This window comes from Rutilus rutilus (genome assembly GCF_951802725.1).
Source record: "Rutilus rutilus genome assembly, chromosome: 14".
Lineage (NCBI taxonomy): Eukaryota > Metazoa > Chordata > Actinopteri > Cypriniformes > Leuciscidae > Rutilus > Rutilus rutilus.
In genome coordinates this window covers 33,363,578-33,383,211 of record NC_140219.1, presented here as the reverse complement: position 1 = coordinate 33,383,211, position 19,634 = coordinate 33,363,578, and the positions used below count along the sequence as shown (strand labels likewise).

The following is a 19,634-nucleotide window of genomic DNA, read 5'->3' as shown; positions in this document are numbered from 1 at the left end:
GACAGAATTTAGGTACAAAGAAGTGTTTGTGAATAGTTGTATTATTCCTACTCCTTTCTCAGACCACCATTATATATCTGTCAATGTCACTTCTGCACAGAGTACATTTAAATGTCCCTACTGGCGCTTTAGCAATAAGCTTTTGCAGGATCACAACTTTGTGTTTCTGGGATGTGTGGAGAGAGAGTAAATCTCAGTACAAGTCTCTGAGTCAATGGTGGGACATTAGTAAAGTTCAAGTCAAGGTTTTTTGTCAGAAGTATACTGCATATAACAAGAATAAAATGAGACAACTTGAACAAGATATTTTGCAGCTGAACATTGAACAATATGATGGAAGTACTGTTGAAGTGTTGGAAACAAGGACAATTCTTCTCCACAATCTCCTGGAAGAGAAAGCCAAAGAGACTTTTTTTTTACAATTTGGAGAAGAAAGTTGTTGATAGAAAAACTTGAAGTCGTCTGAGGGCCCGTCCACACGGAGACGCGTTTCGCTGTATACGTATAAATTTTTTATCGTATTGGCGTTTCGTCCACACGGATCCGGCGTTTTGGGAGACTGAAACCGCTATTTTTTGAAACCGGGTCCCAAAGTGGATAAATCTGAAAACGACACCCTTGCGGTTTCGTGTGTACAGCCAATCCGTATATTTTGTGAAACGATGATGTCATCACATCACGTGTCGTCTGTGTCACGAGTAACAGCAACAACAATAATGGCGGACTTATATGATTGTATTCGTGCTGCAGAAGCTACTAAGCCTACTAGCTTTATTACAGCAAAATCTATTGCTTCTCTGCAACTGTGGTGAGCAAAAAGCGATAATCTTTGTCTTCTTCTTCTTGGTTCGTATACAGCGCGCAAGGTTATGCGCATGCTCAAAGTCTTCTTCTCCGTGTATAGTGTATCTCTGTGGCAGAATTACAGCGCCCCATACTGGTCTGGCATATATACTACACCGTTTTCAGTCGGTTTTACGGTCATACGACGCCGTGTTTACGGAATTTTTTTTAGAACGAGGAAAAAAAAATATCGGATCGGGAACGCACCGGCTTCGTGTGGACGTGGCCTGAAACTTCCAGAAGGAGGTGAAACAACTGATGAACATGAAATAATTACTCAGGCACTGCATTTTTATGAAAATCTTTATAGAGTAGAACCATGTGATGGCGAGATAACAGAAACACTTCTCCAGGATCTACCTCATCTGATGGAGAGTGATAAGGCCAAGCTTGATCAGCCTTTGCACATTAATGAACTGACTGCTGCTGTTAAAGACCTATCTTCAGGCAAGGCTCCGGGATTGGATGGCTTAACGGCAGAATTCTATAAACAGTTTTGGTCAGTGATTGGAGAAGACTTGTTCTCAGTTTTTTTAGAGTGCTTTGAAAGAGGCACCTTACCGCTGAGTCTACGAAGAGCACTTATCACCTTGCTACCCAAGAAGGGTGATCTTGCGGATGTAAGAAATTGGCGACCAGTGTTGTTGCTTGGAGTGGATTATAAGATACTGTCCAAAGCGCTAACTAATAGATTAAAACTCTATATCAACAATAATTCATGCAGACCAGTCATACTGTATTCCAAAGCGTACAATATTTGATAGAGTGCTTCGTGATTTGATCTCATTTGCCAGAGACAATAATGTTAATGTGTTTTTTTTTTTATCTTTGAATCAGGAAAAAGCTTTTGATCGTGTGGATCATGAGTTTCTCTTCAAATGTTTTGAAGCATTCGGATTTGGTTCTTCATTTATCTCTTATGTTAAATTACTGTATACTGATATTTATAGTTTTTTAAAAATAAGTGGTTCACTCACAAGACCCTTTTTAGTTGGCAGAGGCATACGGCAAGGATGTAGTATGTCAGGCATTTTATATGCCATGGCCATCGAACCTTTGCTAACTGCTCTGAGGCGTCAACTTTGTGGAATTTCAACGGTGGGCCATTTTACATCAGAGATGGTAACCGTTAAACTCAGTGCTTATGCTGACGATGTCACTGTAATAATAAGATCAAATGAAGATGTTTGCAATCTGGAAGCGGCTCTTGAGATGTATCAAAAAGCCTCCTCAGCTCGAGTCAACTGGAAAAAAAGTACATCTTTGTTATTAGGCCAATGGAAGGAAGAAGGTAGGCCTATTCCAAAGCTTCCTCAGCACTGCCCCTGGAGTTCAGAGGGGTTTAAAGTGCTGGGGGTCTTTCTCGGATCAGAGCAATACATGCAGAAAAATTGGGAAGGCTTTTATGAAAAGGTGGCTGGTCACTTACAGAAATGGAGATGGATTCTTCCTCAAATGTCTTATAGAGGGAGGGTTCTTGTTGTTAATAATCTAGCAGCATCTATGCTGTGGCATCGTTTGACTGTTATTGACCCCCCAAAAGAACTACAACAAAAATTGCAGAAGGATTTTGTTGATTTATTTTTTGGGATGGTTTCCACTGGCTCCCTTCTGGAATTTTACATTTGCCAGTAAATGAAGGAGGACAAGGGCTGATTGAACTATCAGCTAAAGTCACAGCCATGAGACTAAAATCAGCCCTTCTGACTTTATCCCTTGGGTGTCATTTGGACTAGCTTTACTAAGATCCCTTTGTGGTAGTGGGCTTGATAAACAACTGTTTTTGATGTCACCTTTTATTGAAAATGTCACATTTGGTGCTAATTTCTATGCATCGGTTTTAAAATCTTGGAAAGTGTTTAGGTTGAATCGGTCTGAAAATGATCATTATGGCTTGAATGAACCGCTGTTTTTTTATCCTTTTTTAGGAAATGTTTGCTTGTCTAATAGTATTATTAAGTCATGTATGAAGAAAGGTTTTACTAAAGTGGGACACTTGATTAATTTAGACTCAAAAGAGTGGAGATCTCTCCAAGAAGGAAAAATATCATCGGCAACTGCAAGTCTTTCTCTCCATTTTGTATCATATCTGTCATGAAGATATTGCGGGTCAGGTTGGTTTGAGGTCTGTGAGGGTGGTAGAGCGGATGATTTCAGGTTTGAAAGCTGCTCTTCCTTCTCCTCTCTTTCAGTTTGTAGATCATTCTCTAGTAGGTGGGCCTACACATCTGGCTTTTCCTAATTTAGGTGTGTGCCCTGAAGTTTGCCCTCAAACCAGTCAGGTTGGAAAGTTGCTAAATTTTGAGAGATTAAAAGGGCTACTTGTTCAAACAGTGGGTAAAAAAGATATGTATCAGGTCTGTGTAAAAACTGCTTATTTTAATGATCTTCATGATAGATATGATACAAAATGGAGAGAAAGATACAAAATGGAGAGAAAGACTTGCAGTTGCCGATGATATTTTTCCTTGGATGCTTTTTTTATAAAAGTCCCCTACCAAACGTTCAGGTGATCTACAATGGAGAATATTACATTGTGTGCTAGCCACTAATGTTTTTGTGTCCAAATTCAACTTGAATGTTTTGCCCTTTTGCCATGCTTGTAATAGTCATGAAACGGTCTTTCATGTTTTCATTGAATGTCCAAGGTTGGTGCCACTTTTTGCATTGCTGGAAAGAATTATTAATGGGTTGGGTTTTGATTTCAACAAAATACTGTTTATTTATGGCTGTAGGTACTCTAAAGTGAACAAGGATCGGTGTACTGTTTCCAATTTTATACTTGGGCAAGCAAAACTAGCTATTTGGAAGACTTGCAGACTTGCTCTTGAAGGAAGAATTGTTAAGGTTCTAAGTCTGTTTACAGCATTTGTTGAATCAAGGTTAAGGGCAGAATACATATTCTTCAAAACTACAGGAAATATGGTTGAATTCATGTACAAATGGTGTGTAAATAGTGGTTTGTTTGTGTTTTGTGAAGATGATGCTTTATCATTTGTTTGGTGAATATCTTTGAATAATTTTTGTATTATTGTTAAGTGTAATGTAATTTTTGATTGAGTAAAGAATTTTAAATCTCTCTCTCTCTCTCTCTCTCTCTCTCTCTCTCTCTCTCTCTCTCTCTCTCTCTCTCTCTCTCTCTCAGGTACAAGCTGGGTAAGATTATTTGGTGTAATCAATGTATAACCATGTTCTAGATATTTGAATTGATTGTGGAATTGATTGTGGAATCTGATATCTGAAATATTAAATTGTTACATGTGATTATTCTAACTGATTTTGACATTGTTCATTTAATGGTTAAAAGGAATAGTCAAACATTCGCTCACTTTTAGTGAGGCACAGATATTATTAAAACCTTTCATTTATGGAGTCAGATGAAATAACTAGTAAATATATGATTAATGTATTGCAAATTTAACCAACCAATACTTTGCATGAGTGAAGGCCATAGTAGTCGATTGTCGAGTTCACGCGCGTGATCATAGGTACTAAACCTATGCGCGTGAACTCGACAATCGATTACTATGGCCTTCCACTGAAAACAGGATGTAAACAAAGGTATGAGCGCTGGCTGAATAAACTTCATTTTTATTAATATCTCTAACATCTACTGCAGTCAGATCCACCCGTGTTCACTCGGAAGGAATCACTCACATTTTCTGTGCACTTGTAATGACACTTAAGGATGTTAAGAGGCTAAAAAGCAGGCTTACTACTTGCCCCATTGAAGTCAATAGGGTGCAAATTTTAAAAATAGAATAACTCGGTGTAGGCAACACCGATTTTTGTCGTTGTTCTCTGTATTGACAGCACTCCAAATGTACAAAAAAATGAGCTCAATGTTAAAATTGACCAGAGTTCTCCTTTAATCAGGGTTGTTCAACTCCTGAAGAACTAACTTTCTGCAGAGTTCAGCTCCAACACACATTCCTGTAATTTACAAGTAACCCTGAACATCTCGGTTAGGTGTGTTTGATTAGCATGTGGAGCAAAACTCTTCACTAGAGAGAAGAGTCGGACGCCTCAGGCAAAGGCACTCTCTCTGTGTGTGTGTGTGTGTGTGTGTGTGTGTGTGTGTGTGTGTGTGTGTGTGTGTGTTTCTCCCTCTGCTGGACAGGCTCATGTAGTGTAGGGGAAGATGCTGTAACACAGTGTTTCCCAATCCTGTTCCTGGAGGCACACTAACATTTTAAACTCTTCCTAATCAAACTCACTGATGCAACTCATCAGCTCTTTAGTAAACGCTTCAAAGCTGTGTTCAGAATCATGAGGCGGCTCGTGAACTGATTAGTTTCTGCCCTTTCAACTCTCGAACCTCAAAACAACATGGACTCTCTGTTATATGTGACGGAGCTCTATCTGCAGTATTACTGTACCTGTATTAACTGTACATGTCCCGTACAGACACATCACTCTCTATTACTAATAAAACCTGAACAGATTATTATATTACCATTACAGTTTACTGGTGTTATTATAAAGTATGCATGGGGGCCGGGATAAAATCCTGATATAATATACATTTTTAAAATGAAAAATTGCAAGTGAACTCGACTGCCGGTGGTCAACCTGCATTTTCATGTGGAAAACAGTTTATTTTTTGATAACATTTTAACAATTACTGCCATGTCTTCTGACCCACTTATATCATTTTGAATTATGAACCGAAGCAAGAACATGCATAATTTCTATCATGACAACTCTCGGAGAGTTTAGCATGCCAATGGATATGACCATGTTAATGTACCCCTATTATGGATTCCCTGGTTCTCACTTAAGAGATTCCCACTGCAAGCTCGAAATGCGTGACTGCTCGTGAAAGTAAACATTTGTCCGTCTATTTGCTTGATTTTAATAAAGTGATAAAGACCTTAAGAAAGCGGTAGTATTTTTCACGAGTTCACATGTTAATGAAATCTGATGTAATATTATAATGCGTATTTGGCTTGCTGTCCGGGGGGAGGGCTCCGAGCTCAGAATTCAGCCCGACCCCAGAGTACTCCCCCCTATGAATGTATAGATCATAGGTATCTATGAGCAGACCCAGCCGAGTGTGAGGTGATGGGGTGGTGGCGGGATGCTGAGAAATTAGTCATGAGACAGGAGGTAAGGCTTTATTTATACTGGCTTCTTCTTGTGCTGATTGGATGATTACCTGAACATGCTTCTCCCAAACTTTGTTACATAAAACTTCATTTATTGGCATATTTAAAAAGAATCTTAATACTGTGACAGATTCCCCAGCTCACTCAGTCATTATCACAAAAGGCTGTAATTTAAATGGATATATAATACTTGCCTTTGTATAATTGTATAACTAATGTACAACAATCATAGAAATTTAAAAACCCACAAGCATACACACACACACACACACACACACACACACACACACACATGTATATATATGTGTGTGTGTGTGTGTATAATATTCATCTGAGCTGTTTCCGCTCGAGCTGGTGTTGTAGCGTTGCTGACAGTATTTGTCATGTTACAGTTCACAGGAGAATTGTATTGCATTTATAATAGTGTATTTTTCATAGTGACCAGTTACAACCACAGTGTGTGCAGTTTCACAAACCTGGAAGAGCTTCTGAATGGATATAAGCAGTGTAAGAAGAAGATCAAATAAGTAGTAGTGAGAATCAATGAATTATGAATAATTAACTGTCATTGTAAGAATAACATGTAATAAAAAAAGTAACTGTAGTCTGATTATTGATAATTTATTATTGAAATCCCGGGTCACATTATCCGTGTATTTTCCGGAATCTCTGTGTGAAAAGGACTATAGTTAAGTTCTGATTACATAATCCAGATCACATGTAATCAGATACTACCCAGCACTGATAATAGAATATATAACAAATGCTATAGTGAAAAAATGTAAACGTTGTTCAGTGTTAGTGAAATTCATTCTTATGCGTTACATTCCACCTTTCGTTTATTTTTGTCGTGGCCACAACAGAATATCATAGCATGTGGAGGCCAAAACATATTATCTTGTGGGAATTTGAGTGCTGTTTTTTGTTTTGTTTTTGGACATGTAGCCTACAGTCATAGTGTTATTGAAATATGCAAATATGCTGAAGTAAACACCTGAAATATACCATATAAATAGTTGGCTAAATGGTAATCATTCAGTTTTATGGTATTACCTGATATCTGATACCAATCAACCTACCAACACAGTACAGTAAATCTTTCTATGCACGCATTGATTTAGAACATTGTTACTGTTTGCAGGTGCATAACCCTTTATGCTTTTGGAAAATATAACATAATTGACAGTATTCATCTTCCAGTGGCCGTAAAAAGCGGAAGGATCAAAAACAGGCTTGAGGCATATAAAGAAGAGGAGCAGCTACGGATATTGATGCAATTTGAGAATAATACATGAAGTATCTTTCTAGCCTGTATGCGGAAACATGACAGTTAACTGACGGTGTTTTCTTACTCATATCTTCTTTCAGGAAGTGCTTTCTCATTCCACCTGCACACAGCAGACCTGCTCAAACATGCCTTTTTTTTTCTTTTCTTTTTTTTTCATTGATAGAAACCCTTTCATGTATTCTTGGGAACTGTATATGGTTTTGTTTTCTTTCAAGCACTTATTTTATTGAACACTTCTTTTATTTTTACTTGTATAAAGAAACATAAGTCAAAATCAAATTTCTTAAAACTTCTTTCATGCATAATCTTGTCCAAATCACCAGCATTCAAAAGAGAATAATTTACAGTTTCCTCGTTCCATGCGTGTTTATTGAGCCTCTGAACCTCCTGAATGGGCTGAGAAAGGCACTACTGGCTGTCAGGAAACCTGCGGGTATGAGATGAATGATGTCTGACAACCTTTACTACAATTCCTTGAGATTTTCATACCCTTTCTCAGGAGGTTTCTCCACAGCATAAACTACCAAACAGTGTATGGTACAGTCTCAGTCTCCATGTGCTGTTAGTGCACGCAATTATAAGAAAAAAAAGTCCGAATTGTGAGATAAAAAGTCGCCCTTTTTTATTTTTTATTCTGTGGCGGAAACAAGCTTACTATACAATACTAACCAAAAGTACAAGTCAATGAATACTATTTGCAGGTTATCAAAAAAGATACACCCCCCCCCCCCCCCCCCCTGCTTTAGTTTAAAGGTTTCAGTTCACCGAAATTATCAGTCTCCCATGCATTCTTTTTCTTCACTTTCCTTTTTGTGTGTTTGTGCTTGATAAACACCACTGCAAGCACCAGAAGAACACCGCCCGAGACGATCATCAGGCCCAGGCCGCAGAGAAGAACGAGCCAGGCGTTTGATTCGCCTCTGCAGTCTTTGACAGGTAGTGGCTTCGGAGGCGGCAGCGTCGCCGGCAGGTACTCTGGCACTGCGCTCACCTGACATTTCTCCAGAGTCTCGTTGACCAGCAGGTTGACCCACACGGTGGTCTGCAGCGGGTCTGGCTTTCCTCCATCGCGAACGACTACGAAGAGGTGGTGCATGCCGTAGTCCTCGCCGCTCAGGCGCTGGACCAGTGTGATGTTTCCTGAGTGCTGGTCAATCTGGAAGGGGCTTTGGAGAGCCGGTTCACTCGCAACAATTTGGTAAGTGATGTCCGAATTCATTCCTGAGTCCTCATCAGTGGCGTATATCTTTGTTATCATGCTCCCTGCTTTGGTAGCTGGAGATATGGTCAGACAGGAGAGGTTGCTGCTAGGAAGAAGGACCTGGGGTTGATTATCATTGACATCCTCAACAAAAACAGTCATTTTTACCGTAGTGGAAAGAGCTGGTCTGCCGCCGTCGACGGCTACAACCAGAAGCTCATAGTGATCCTGCTTCTCGCGATCGACCTCACCAGTGCTGCGGAGCGATCCCTGTGCCAGGTCTATAGCAAAAGGGACATTTTCATTTAAAATACGCACATCCATTATTCTTCCGTTGTCTCCATCATCGGCATCACTCACTGGGATTTTCCCAACTTGGGAAAGTTGTGGAAGGCTCTCAGGCACAAAGAAATAGAAATGCGGGGTTGAAAAGGCCGGTGGATTGTCATTCAGATCCAGTACGTTCACGGACACAACAGCAAAGCCCTCCTGTGAAGGATCGCCGCCGTCTCGGGCCAGAACAGTCAGGATGTACGTCTCCTGCTGTTCTCTATCCAACGACTCTGCTACTGAAATCACGCCGGTCTCTTCATGAATACTGAAAGGCCCCCCGTTTGTAAGCCTGTACTTTACTTTTCCAAACTGATCTGCATCTGCGTCGGTCGCCTGCACTTTCAGCAGGAACATTCCAGGCGTGTTGTTCTCCTTGATGTCCTTTTCATATCGTGTTTGATCAAACTTCGGGGCATTATCATTCACATCTTCAACCACCACTTTTATGACTTTCCTTCCATGCAGCCGTGTGCCGTGAGGATCAGAAATAACTACTGTAACATCATACTCCCTGCACATCTCAAAATCTAGAGGTTTTGATGTTGAAAGCAAATAGCTGCCTGTTTGCGGTTTCAAAGAAAATGGCATGCTGTCTGCTTCTAAGGACAGAGTACCTTTATCACTAGAGGTGTCTTGTATCTCCAAGAGGGCCAAGACGGTGGGGGGCTCGTTCTCTGGTAACACGATCACTTGGTCTTTATGCTCTGCGACAAACCTGATCTTTATGGTCGGCTCTGGACTCGCCAGCGGCTTAATGTCTACGGTTACCTGAGTTTGAGCAGGGGGGCAAAGTGGGCTGATCGCAAGGACTTTCAACATGTGCTTCTCAGAACTGTCAACCTGCACGTCAACAGCTAGGCTGATCAGACCTGTGTGTCCATCCACGTGAAAGAGCGTTTTGGCCCTGTCTGAGATCTGACGGCTGAAGGAGAAAGTGATCTGGGCATTTTGGCCCAGGTCTTTGTCTGTGGCTTTAAGCTGTGCCACCGCAGCGCCCTTGATTCCTAATCCTGCCACAGTGGCTCTGATGGGGCTATCGGCGTCAAACTCTGGGCAATTGTCATCAACATCGGTTACAGTTACAATGAGATTAGCTGTAGCGCTGAGAGGCACTGCACCTCCATCTACTGCTACAAGAACCAAGAAGTGGTTTTCCTGAGTTTCCCGGTCCAGTTCCCTTTGTACCACCAGCTCAAGTTCATACCCGTTTTGTTTGATGCCAAAAAAGCCATTGGAGCCTTTTAAATGGTAACGTATCAAGCCATTATTGCCAGTGTCCTTATCCTGTGCCTGGTCATCCAGTGGAAAACCCGTCCCATTTGATGCATCTTCAGGTATGCGTATATGAATCTCGTTCCTCTCGAAAAAAGGAGCGTTGTCGTTAACATCATCCACAACAATTATTATCGGCACCAAATCGAAATTAAGACCCACGAGTGCAGTGTTCGGAAAAGTGCAATCCCCATCCTGATGTGTCGGACACAAGGTCTCTCGGTCGATGCGCTCTTTAGTGAACAGATCGCCTGTGCTTTCGTCCACCCTGATGTGCGTCTCGTCGCGGAGCTGGTATGGAGCCGAGTAGTTCCTGCTTAGGCTTCCGATCTTAACGCCCACTTCTTGCTCCTCCAGAACAGTAAAACACAGATTTCCGAGGCTTTGGATTTGCCCAGCAGATGCCAAGAGAAGCACCCACTGCAAAACAAGAGAAGCAACTTACTACTTGAAAGAAAGCAACACCCTTCTTTCCATAATGAAAGTTTAACCACACTGTGTAATCCTTAACCACCAAGCCAGTCTTTTTTTCCCCTGCTGAATGCGTTTTTTAAAGGCTGTATTTTAGACTTACTTGATGTTCCAGCAGCCAGACAGTTTACTTAGAGCATATAATCTGAACTAAGCTTGAAAATACCTGCATACTTTCCATAAACAGACTACAAAATAGGTCTTGAATTCTTAAAAATGAATGCATCCACCAACAATGCATCTTCTTCCACAATTTAAATAGATACGACTTTATTTTATGGTGATGTAGTTACACGTTACAACATGTACTCACTATAACAGTAAATTATGCATAATTATTGCAAGTAAACCAGACCTTAACACTAACTGTAACTCTATAGTAAGTACATGTAGTTAATCATTATTACTCAGTACTTATCTGAGTAAGTACAATGCAACTACGTCACCTTAAAATAAAGGATTACACTTTTATTTTATTTTAAGGTGTCCGTGTTAGTGTAATCATACATTTAAGTACTGAGTAATAATAATCAACTACATGTACTTACTATAGGCTTATGGTTAAGATTAGGGTGCGGTGTAGTTAAGCACAATTTAGTGATTACTCTAGTAACATTTAACGTGTGTAACAAAAACACTAAAATAGTGTTAGTAACCTTTAAATATATTAAATCAAATCAAATCAAATCAAATCAAATATATTTCGTATTTTTTTCCAGCCCTTTTCTATATTGTTTGTATACAGTTTATTTTCTTAATATTCTAGAAATAAACATCCTGTAAAACATTAATAAAATCCAAAGGTTAATCGTTCTAAGGGAAATCGCAGGTTCACAGATTTACACTAAGAAGGGGCTTAACAGGTTCTGCAACAGATATGTATGTTTGATAAGCATATATTTTACCAATAATTAATTATGTAGACTATTTGATCGTTTTTATTATTATAATTACTAACAGGGTTGAATAATTAAGCTTACAAATATCATGCAATCTAACATATCTACAAATCTAACATAGCTTTCTTGAATAAAACAAACAAACAAACATGGGATTTTTGCTTTTTTTGCTCTAAAAAATTGTTATGGGACACCATGTGCTCTTTTCATGGAAAGTGCCAGCAACACATTTTGAGCTGGTTATTAGACTTTGTTCCTTTAATCTGTTAGACGTTTATTTTCTATTTCTTTGTATACAGTAGTCTAATTCGTCTGTCTCTTGAAAAAAACTAACAAATTAAATAGTTGGAAACGTGTTTATCCACACCTGACACACTGAATACAGACTGACTTCTGTGGACTTTACCTCCGTGTAACGCTTGACAGACTTGGCGTTCAACGCCAAAATAAGTGAAATATTTTCTTTCTGAAATATAATAATAATAGCGAGTAAAGTGCTGGATATGACACTGACCTGTAGAGTAGTCCAGTTCATCATGTGGTGGTTTTGAGCTGTCCATTCTTCAGGAACATGTTGAGCTCTGTGAGCACGAGAAGAGCTCGGGTGAAATGCGTCGGGAGCGCGCCGCGTACCTGTACAGGTGAACAGCTCGAGATTAACCCGCGATTATTCAGCCGTTGGGTGAAAGCGAAAAATACTGGTCTGACGGGATGTTTTTCTGCCTGAATGCCTTTTAATGATAGATGGGTTGCGGTTAAGCATTTTCCCCCATTCAACACTAAGCTCTTTGTAATGCATTATAATAACATACACTCTAAACTATAATAAGAGAGATTATAGTAGTTATACTTTTTCATTTCAGTTGTTGATGTTCAGTTTTGCTTTCCTGAACCAAAATGAATTTGAACTGTGGATTTCAAAACAAAATGCACAGTTATATTTGTATTAATGCTATGTTTTTTTATATATATTTATTTATTTATTGCTGTTGTCATTATGTCTCAGTGACGCCATCGTGAGGGCACCAGTGATATCACATTATCTGATGGCTCTTGAGAGATCATATATTCATATTCTAGCCACATATTCTGTAAGCCAGCGTAATTTTTATTTTTTTATTTTTTTGGGGTGTATATGATTGAACTACTGAAAAAAGAAAAGCTATAAAAAGTGATATGCATAAAATAAGAATGATGACAGCCCTTACTAAAAATACTCCTACTAACACAGTAACCTCAGATTCTGCCAAAATACTTGCCAAATATGGTAACTTGACAGCCACTGTCAAAAAAAAAAAAAAAACACTTAAAGAGGCATTGCATTTCGGAAATGATTAAAGGTCCATGACTGTGCCCTAAAAGTGGATGAGTAGACTGTGGTCAGAAATGTTTTATTTTTATTTATTTATTTATTTATTTATTATTGCAAGAAAAGAAACAGCACTGCATTGAATACATCAATAAGGAAAAGGATTATAGACAAATAACAATGGCACCTCAACCAGTAAGAAAAAATGTGTAAGAAATAGCTAATTCGTAAGAAACTTGCTCTTATCAACAAGTTCAAGAGATTTAAAAATAAGGGAAATATCAGCAATAAAGACATCACATGTAGGCAAAGTCTTGAGAAATCTGTTTTTGTGGATTTTCTTTTTTTTCTATCTTTTTTTTTACAATGCAACACAAAGTAATAAACAACAATCTCAAAAAAAAAAAAAATTATGAAAAGTTTAAATCACATTTTATAAAAGGAGAAAGATAACAACTTAAGTTCTCCGAAAGAGATTTAACCTGATTGTAATAGTAGAATAAATGAAGCAGAAGTTAGAGAAATCAACAACAACAACAAAAAGCAATTTGTGAGTTGGTTGCATAGACATTGTGTAGAATCTTAAAGTAGCCTATACCTGTCTGCTTTTATTGGAAAATATTTGTCAGGGAGTAAGAATGCTCTCTTCCAGTGAATAATGCTGTGAAAAGAGTGGTCGGAAACTAGCTTTCTCTGGTTCCGCATGTGACGTCATGTGTGGAGGAGTCAGGGGAAATTTATTTACTGTGACCACGGAGACCAAGCCGTGCTCTGATTGGTCGACGCATTGAGTGCTGGGTGGAGTCTATATAAACACTCATGCGAACCCATGGCAAGAATCATCAGTTTCCAGGACTATTCAGAGAACCTCACGATGTCTACACCAAACAATTCTGGTAAGATTAAGCTTTTCTTGTATAAAATCCCATATTATTTCAAATGTGATATGGAGATTTGATCTATTTAAGTTTATTCATTTTATGTATTTACAGTCTTAATATGTCACAGGCATCAGTCATAAATAGTTGAAAATGATTTCTCAGTATTTGGTTCAGCAATTCTAATGTAAGATGTGAATTGTAGAGTTGGATTTGGAGCTGGGAGACTTACTGCAGGAGTTTAATGATGTTGTGAAGGAGTTGAGCTCTGAACACGTGCTGAGAGATGTGAAGAGACACACAGGAGTCAGTGATGGAGACGATTCAGACTACTGTAAGTACACTACCTGTCAAACTACATTGGACGTACATATAGATACAAACACACACCCACGTTCTCACTAAATGAGGACGAACCATATACTTCAATAGCTTCAAATATATTTTTTAATCATAAAAGAAAACTTTCTTTAACTTTTGAGAAACCACTGTCTTTGTTAGATTTAGCTCTGTGGACAGTCTTGCCTCTTATAAAGACCCGACCCACGCACAGAGACACTTCTATAGCTTTGCTAATGTGATTCACATCTCTCTTGGTTTTGATCCTCACAATCCTAATGTAACAGAATGCATGTATTAGTTAACCTTTGATCGTAAGAAAGCTTTATTCTTGTGATATCAATCCCCTTGTGCGGCTCAGCCACCCTTGCATTGAGATGTATGAGGCACACATTAACCCTTCAGTGTCTTTTCAGGCAGTGAGGCTTCGCTGGCAAACAGTCTGAATGCCAGTCAAGAGGAGCTCCACATCGCAAGCATGACCTCGGCACCAAAAGGTATTAACATCACAACACCCAGCAGACAGCATCACATTTACTAAACAGGCCTTACTGGGGTTTCCTCCCATGGCTCGAACCCCTGTGTGCTCTCTCTGTCCGTCTTATTCTAGCCTTTGTTTGTGGATTGTTCTGCTTTGATGCTTTTGATCTGATGGAATTTAATATGATAATAAGATGGTGAACCAGAAAAGACATCTTAAAAACCAGTTGAATCAATCAGTCAGTTTAAGAGGATGTATATGCTTGTGTTTTACTAGTGTAATTCTAATTTTGATGTTATTACAAGGGCATAGAATTTATTAGGGATGATATACCAATATCCAGCAATCATTTTGATCGAACAATTATAATATATTCATATATAACCACTGTTGTCCATCTGTGTCTAACCTTTATTGGGCCACACTGAGATTAACAATCTCTTCTTGTCTTAGAATTCTTGTAAATATGAAGAGATGTTTCTACAGCTCTGATTGTAATTCCGTTCACTCCTGAAATGAGAAGTTTTAGTACATACACTAGTAAACCCCACTCATTCAAGGAATGGATGAACGTGAGCATTTAAAATGCAGGTGCACCTTCTACACTTTCTGCTGTTAGACTGAATGCAAATGGTTTGCTGAAATTTCCACCAAATTAACAATAACACTGAAATAAGAGCTTTTATGAAACAATTGCGTTTTTGTCCCCACCAATATCAAACTCAAACCTATGGAAGCTTGTTTCCGCCACTGAATAAAACATTTTAAAAGATAATTGCGACTTTTTATCTCACAATTGCGAGTTTACATCTCGCAATTCTGACTTTATTTCTCAGAATTGCAAGATATAAAGTCAGAATTGCGTGAAATAAAGTCAGAATTCTGAGATATAAAGTCAAATTCTGAGATATAAAGTCAGAATTGCGAGATATAAAGTCAGAATTGCGTGATATAAAGTCAGAATTCTGAGATATAAAGTCAGAATTGCGTGATATAAAGTCAGAATTCTGAGATATAAAGTCAGAATTGCGTGATATAAAGTCAGAATTCTGAGATATAAAGTCAGAATTGCGAGATATAAAGTCAGAATTGCGTGAAATAAAGTCACAATTGTGTGTTATAAAGTCAGAATTCTGACTTTTTTTCTCGCAATTGCGACTTTATATCACGCAATTCTGACTTTATATCTCAGAATTCTGACTTTATATCACGCAATTCTGACTTTATAACACATAATTGCGAGTTTATATCTCGCAATTCTGACATCTTTTCTCAGAATTGTGAGATATAAAGTCCAATTCTAAGAAAAAAAAAAAGACGGACTTTTTTTTTTTTTTTTACCTTAGAATAGTTTATATCTCCCAATTCTGACTTTATAACACGCAATTGCGACTTTATATCATGCAATTCTGACTTTATATCTCCCAATTGCGTGATATAAAGTCAGAATTCTGAGATATAAAGTCAGAATTGCGTGATATAAAGTCGCAATTGCGAGAAAAAAAGGTCAGAATTCTGACTTTATAACACACAATTGTGACTTTATTTCACGCAATTCTGACTTTATATCTCGCAATTCTGAGAAATAAAGTCAGAATTGCGAGATGTAAACTCGCAATTGTGAGATCAAAAGTCGCAATTATCTTCTTTTTTTTTTTTTTTTTTTTGTGGCGGAAACAAGCTTCCATACAAACCTGTGACCTTGGTTTATTAAAATCATTTAAAAATGTGGCGTTTCATCATGCATAGGGAATTTCACCCCCTCTATTGTCTTGTCTTACGTAATTCAGAGAGTCGCATTTCTTTCTGGCTGGAATGTTCCACAGGAAAAGTCTGGAGCATTCCAGTGTGCTCACGTCTTCTGTCTCTCTCTCTCTGCTCTTTACAGCCAGGCTCGGGGACACCAGCGACCTAGAGAGCTTCATTGAAAACCTGGACAGAGAGCTTGCAGGTATAAACACCGTTTGGTGCTTGGTCACATTTAAGGCAGATGTTATTATTAAAACTGAAAATGCAACTTTCAAAAGAAAAGGTTCTATGTAGAACCTCAAAGGGTTCCGTCAGGCGCTTCACATTTAGAACCGCTTAACGTTTCATTTTATGGATTTAGTTGTAATGAATTAATTTTGTTTTCAATTAAAGAGCTCGTAAACATAGGTTATCTGTAGAAAAAAATAATTACCAGGTACATTTTAAGAAATGTTCTCCTTATATAGAACAATGTTTTGGTTCTTTAGAATCGAGTCAAGAACTCCAGGGTTCATTATAGAACCTCGCTGGACCTTTTTTGCATACCAAGAATGTATCTTTTGAAAGTATGATGTGGCATAATCAGAATTACAATGTAGAATTTTATTAATCTAGATCAAAACACTTAGTATATCACTGAAAAAAAAAAGTTGCTGCCTTAATTTTTTTAAGTACAATCAACTTGGATGTTTAAGTAACTTCAACTTAAATTACATTAAACTGACTTCTTGTCAGTTTATAAAATAAAAACTGACTTATAAAATCTGGCTTATAAAACAAGTTGAAAATGTAACTTATTTCGAGTTAAAGCAATGTAAAAATACGTTTTCATAAACTTATTGATCATATGATTTTTGACACGTCCAAAAGTATTATCTACGCACAGAATGTTTGACCAACTGCAAGTGTCGTGGCGATAACAAACCTCAGTACCTGAAGGGACTATAGAGTTACTTTCATATGTCTCTGCCACATAACTGGATATGTTACCTATTAGTAGATAATATAACAGAAAACAATTGGCATTACACATTAACACCCATTATCTTGTTTGTCACATTGTGCTTAGTGAAAGACCTCCAATCTATTATTACATCATTCTTGACAAATAAAGGTAAAATGTGCATCAGTGCGATAATGTTATTATGCCTATTGCTAAATTGCTAACAAAGGCCAGTGGTTAAACAGCGCTCACTCCCAGCATGCTCCGCTATCAGTGTGCCAGTCATGAATCATAACTCCCCAGATCCATGATATCTCACGTCCCTGACCTGAGCTGTCACATTCTTATCTGTCTGACAGAGATGTGAGCTGACGGGACAGGCGTGATCGGACAGGACGGAGCACCTGAAGAATCTCTGCTTCCACATGAGGACATTAGGAAACTGAAGGCTTCTTTCCCACATTCACTAAGGAAACAGAGCTTACTGTGTCTTTCTTATTTGTTACAAACTTCCAAGTTTCTCAGTAGATGTTTTATTTTAATAAATATATTTTTTCTACATAAAAAAAGCACAATTTCTTTTATGAAAGACTTGTTGATAAATAGCTATTTTTTTACTTTTTTTGTAAAAATATCAGTGTTACCATGTTTAACATAATGTGTAATGTTAATTTTACTTTGTAAATAATTTTTAAATAATAAAGGTTTTTGCATTAAAGACGTATTAATGTTTTTTTTATTGTTTTATTTTATCAGGAACTAAAAGTATTTAATGTAGGGAATAACTACATTATAATTGTTCAGGGTAATTGGGTATATCTGACAAAAGAAAGCACTTTTCATGAAAACCAAGTCATTATGCAAGAAAATCGTTATATATATATACACATTTCTTTTCTTTTTTTTCTTTTCTTTACAGTGAAATATGATCTGGACAAGTTTTTTTGAGATTCATCTAACTATAAACTAGGGCTGGGCACTGACACAAATGTCATGATTCAATTAGATTTTGATTCACAAGCTTGCGTTTTGATTACGACCCAATATCGGTTAATTGGGATATATTATATCAGCTACAGTACATGGCAAATTTCCTCAAGGAAATAAATCTCTCTCAACTAATGCTGTAAACTAAACAGGGAACCCAAGCTGGTACATCACTTATGTTTAAAGTGCAATAACCACATTATAATAATACATTTTTTAATGACTTAATTATGTTTCTACTCATTTCTTTAATATAAACATTTAAATGGTGGCTGTCATACAAGAGCAGGTTAAAGGGTAACTCTCTCAAAAATAGTCGATCTCCGAATGCAACGTAACAGGGAGGAGAGTAAAGATGGAAAGCTCCTAAAGCTTATAAATTCACGGATAATTTGTTGTTTTGTCGTTAGTGAAAATCAATATTGACCTTGTATTTGAAAAAGGATCCTCATATAGGAGGCAATACTAAAATTCAGAGTCAGTTCATTCGCATTCGGAGATCGACTATTTTTGACTGACAAAATGCCGGCGGACGGAAACAAGAACAGCTACAGTGAGTTGTTCAAAATCTTTCTCTTTAGTAAACTCTGTGTACACAAACAATGTAGTCAATGCTCGAGTTCATGTGTAGAGGCCCTGGTGATACTGAGAGCAAAGTTTCATGTTGTGTCGAGCCGCATTAGTGTTTAAAAATTTTATTTTTAATGCTATCATAGTCGTGCCCAAGCACTCCCATTCAAAAGGCAATTTGACCGAAAACGAAAATACGGTCAAACTTAAAAGTGGCGTTTCCATTCTAATTATGCTTTTAAACGAAAGTTTGCCTCGGGTAGAATAACAAAAATACCCTAGGTTGCATTTTGGCGAGAGTTACCCTAACTTAAGTTATTCTAACTTAAGTAAAAATACAATGATTATGCAATATAGTGCATAAATGTAGCAAAATGTTGCTCTAGAGTTTATTAGCTGACTAAGGAATTCTGAATGGATTTTCTGAGGTAAATATAAATTACATGACATGCTGTTTCACAACGTCTTCCAGTGGTTGAAACACTGGTTGATGAATTACATGAGACATGATTGAGTTCAGAAAGTTGTTCTGTATCTTTCATTATTCATTCTTCTGATGTTCATTACTGCTGTTTACAGCTGGAAATAAACATCAAAGCGGAAGAGATGAACGGTTCAGGCGCTACAGCGATCTGTCACGATACATTTAGTAGCACCAAAACTGTAAAAATTTAATATTTGAATTTCATAATAAAATTGAAGAAGGTTGAGACTTTGTTTCATATCATAAGTAACAAAGCACAAAGCTTATTGCGATTAATTGGATGGGAGGAGCTACACTTGTTCACGCATCAACTGAAAACAGCACAGACTAAAAAGATCGATTCTTGGGATTTAAAGTCCCCCTGTGGTGAAAATCAAGCTTTTAATGTTGCTTTTATGTCTATGTGGTGTTTTTAATATGCCTTAACACAAACCATGTGTAAATTCATAAGTCGACAGCATTGCTGAGTATTTTCTCCT

At 37.8% G+C, this 19,634-nt stretch overlaps 2 protein-coding genes across 2 annotated transcripts; one reads left to right on the top strand and one right to left on the bottom strand.

Moving 5' to 3' along the window:
• Positions 1-7,264: 7,264 nt before the first annotated feature.
• On the bottom strand, positions 7,265-13,410 carry pcdh20l (protocadherin 20-like). The gene is made up of 3 exons (XM_084430248.1): positions 13,323-13,410; positions 11,930-12,048; positions 7,265-10,465 (listed from the first exon to the last, which is right to left on the bottom strand). Exons 2-3 carry the CDS (start codon positions 11,951-11,953, stop codon positions 7,982-7,984), a joined length of 2,508 nt encoding a protein of 835 aa, XP_084286374.1. The 5' UTR covers positions 11,954-12,048; positions 13,323-13,410; the 3' UTR covers positions 7,265-7,981.
• Positions 13,411-13,484: 74 nt separating this feature from the next.
• On the top strand, positions 13,485-17,832 carry LOC311303664 (uncharacterized protein). The gene is made up of 5 exons (XM_084430249.1): positions 13,485-13,620; positions 13,808-13,936; positions 14,358-14,438; positions 16,311-16,373; positions 17,474-17,832. The coding sequence occupies exons 1-5, from the start codon at positions 13,554-13,556 to the stop codon at positions 17,479-17,481; spliced, it is 348 nt and encodes a 115-aa protein (XP_084286375.1). The 5' UTR covers positions 13,485-13,553; the 3' UTR covers positions 17,482-17,832.
• Positions 17,833-19,634: the final 1,802 nt, after the last annotated feature.

Bases quoted from the DNA above. Each gene is read 5' to 3' on its own strand.
- pcdh20l (XM_084430248.1), bottom strand. From the start codon at position 11,953: ATGATGAACTGGACTACTCTACAG. The intron at 10,466-11,929 runs GTCAGTGTCATA...CTTGTTTTGCAG, and splicing joins TGAACTGGACTACTCTACAG to TGGGTGCTTCTCTTGGCATC.
- LOC311303664 (XM_084430249.1), top strand. From the start codon at position 13,554: ATGGCAAGAATCATCAGTTTCCAGGACTATTCAGAGAACCTCACGATG. The intron at 13,937-14,357 runs GTAAGTACACTA...GTGTCTTTTCAG, and splicing joins TGGAGACGATTCAGACTACT to GCAGTGAGGCTTCGCTGGCA. The intron at 14,439-16,310 runs GTATTAACATCA...TGCTCTTTACAG, and splicing joins CATGACCTCGGCACCAAAAG to CCAGGCTCGGGGACACCAGC.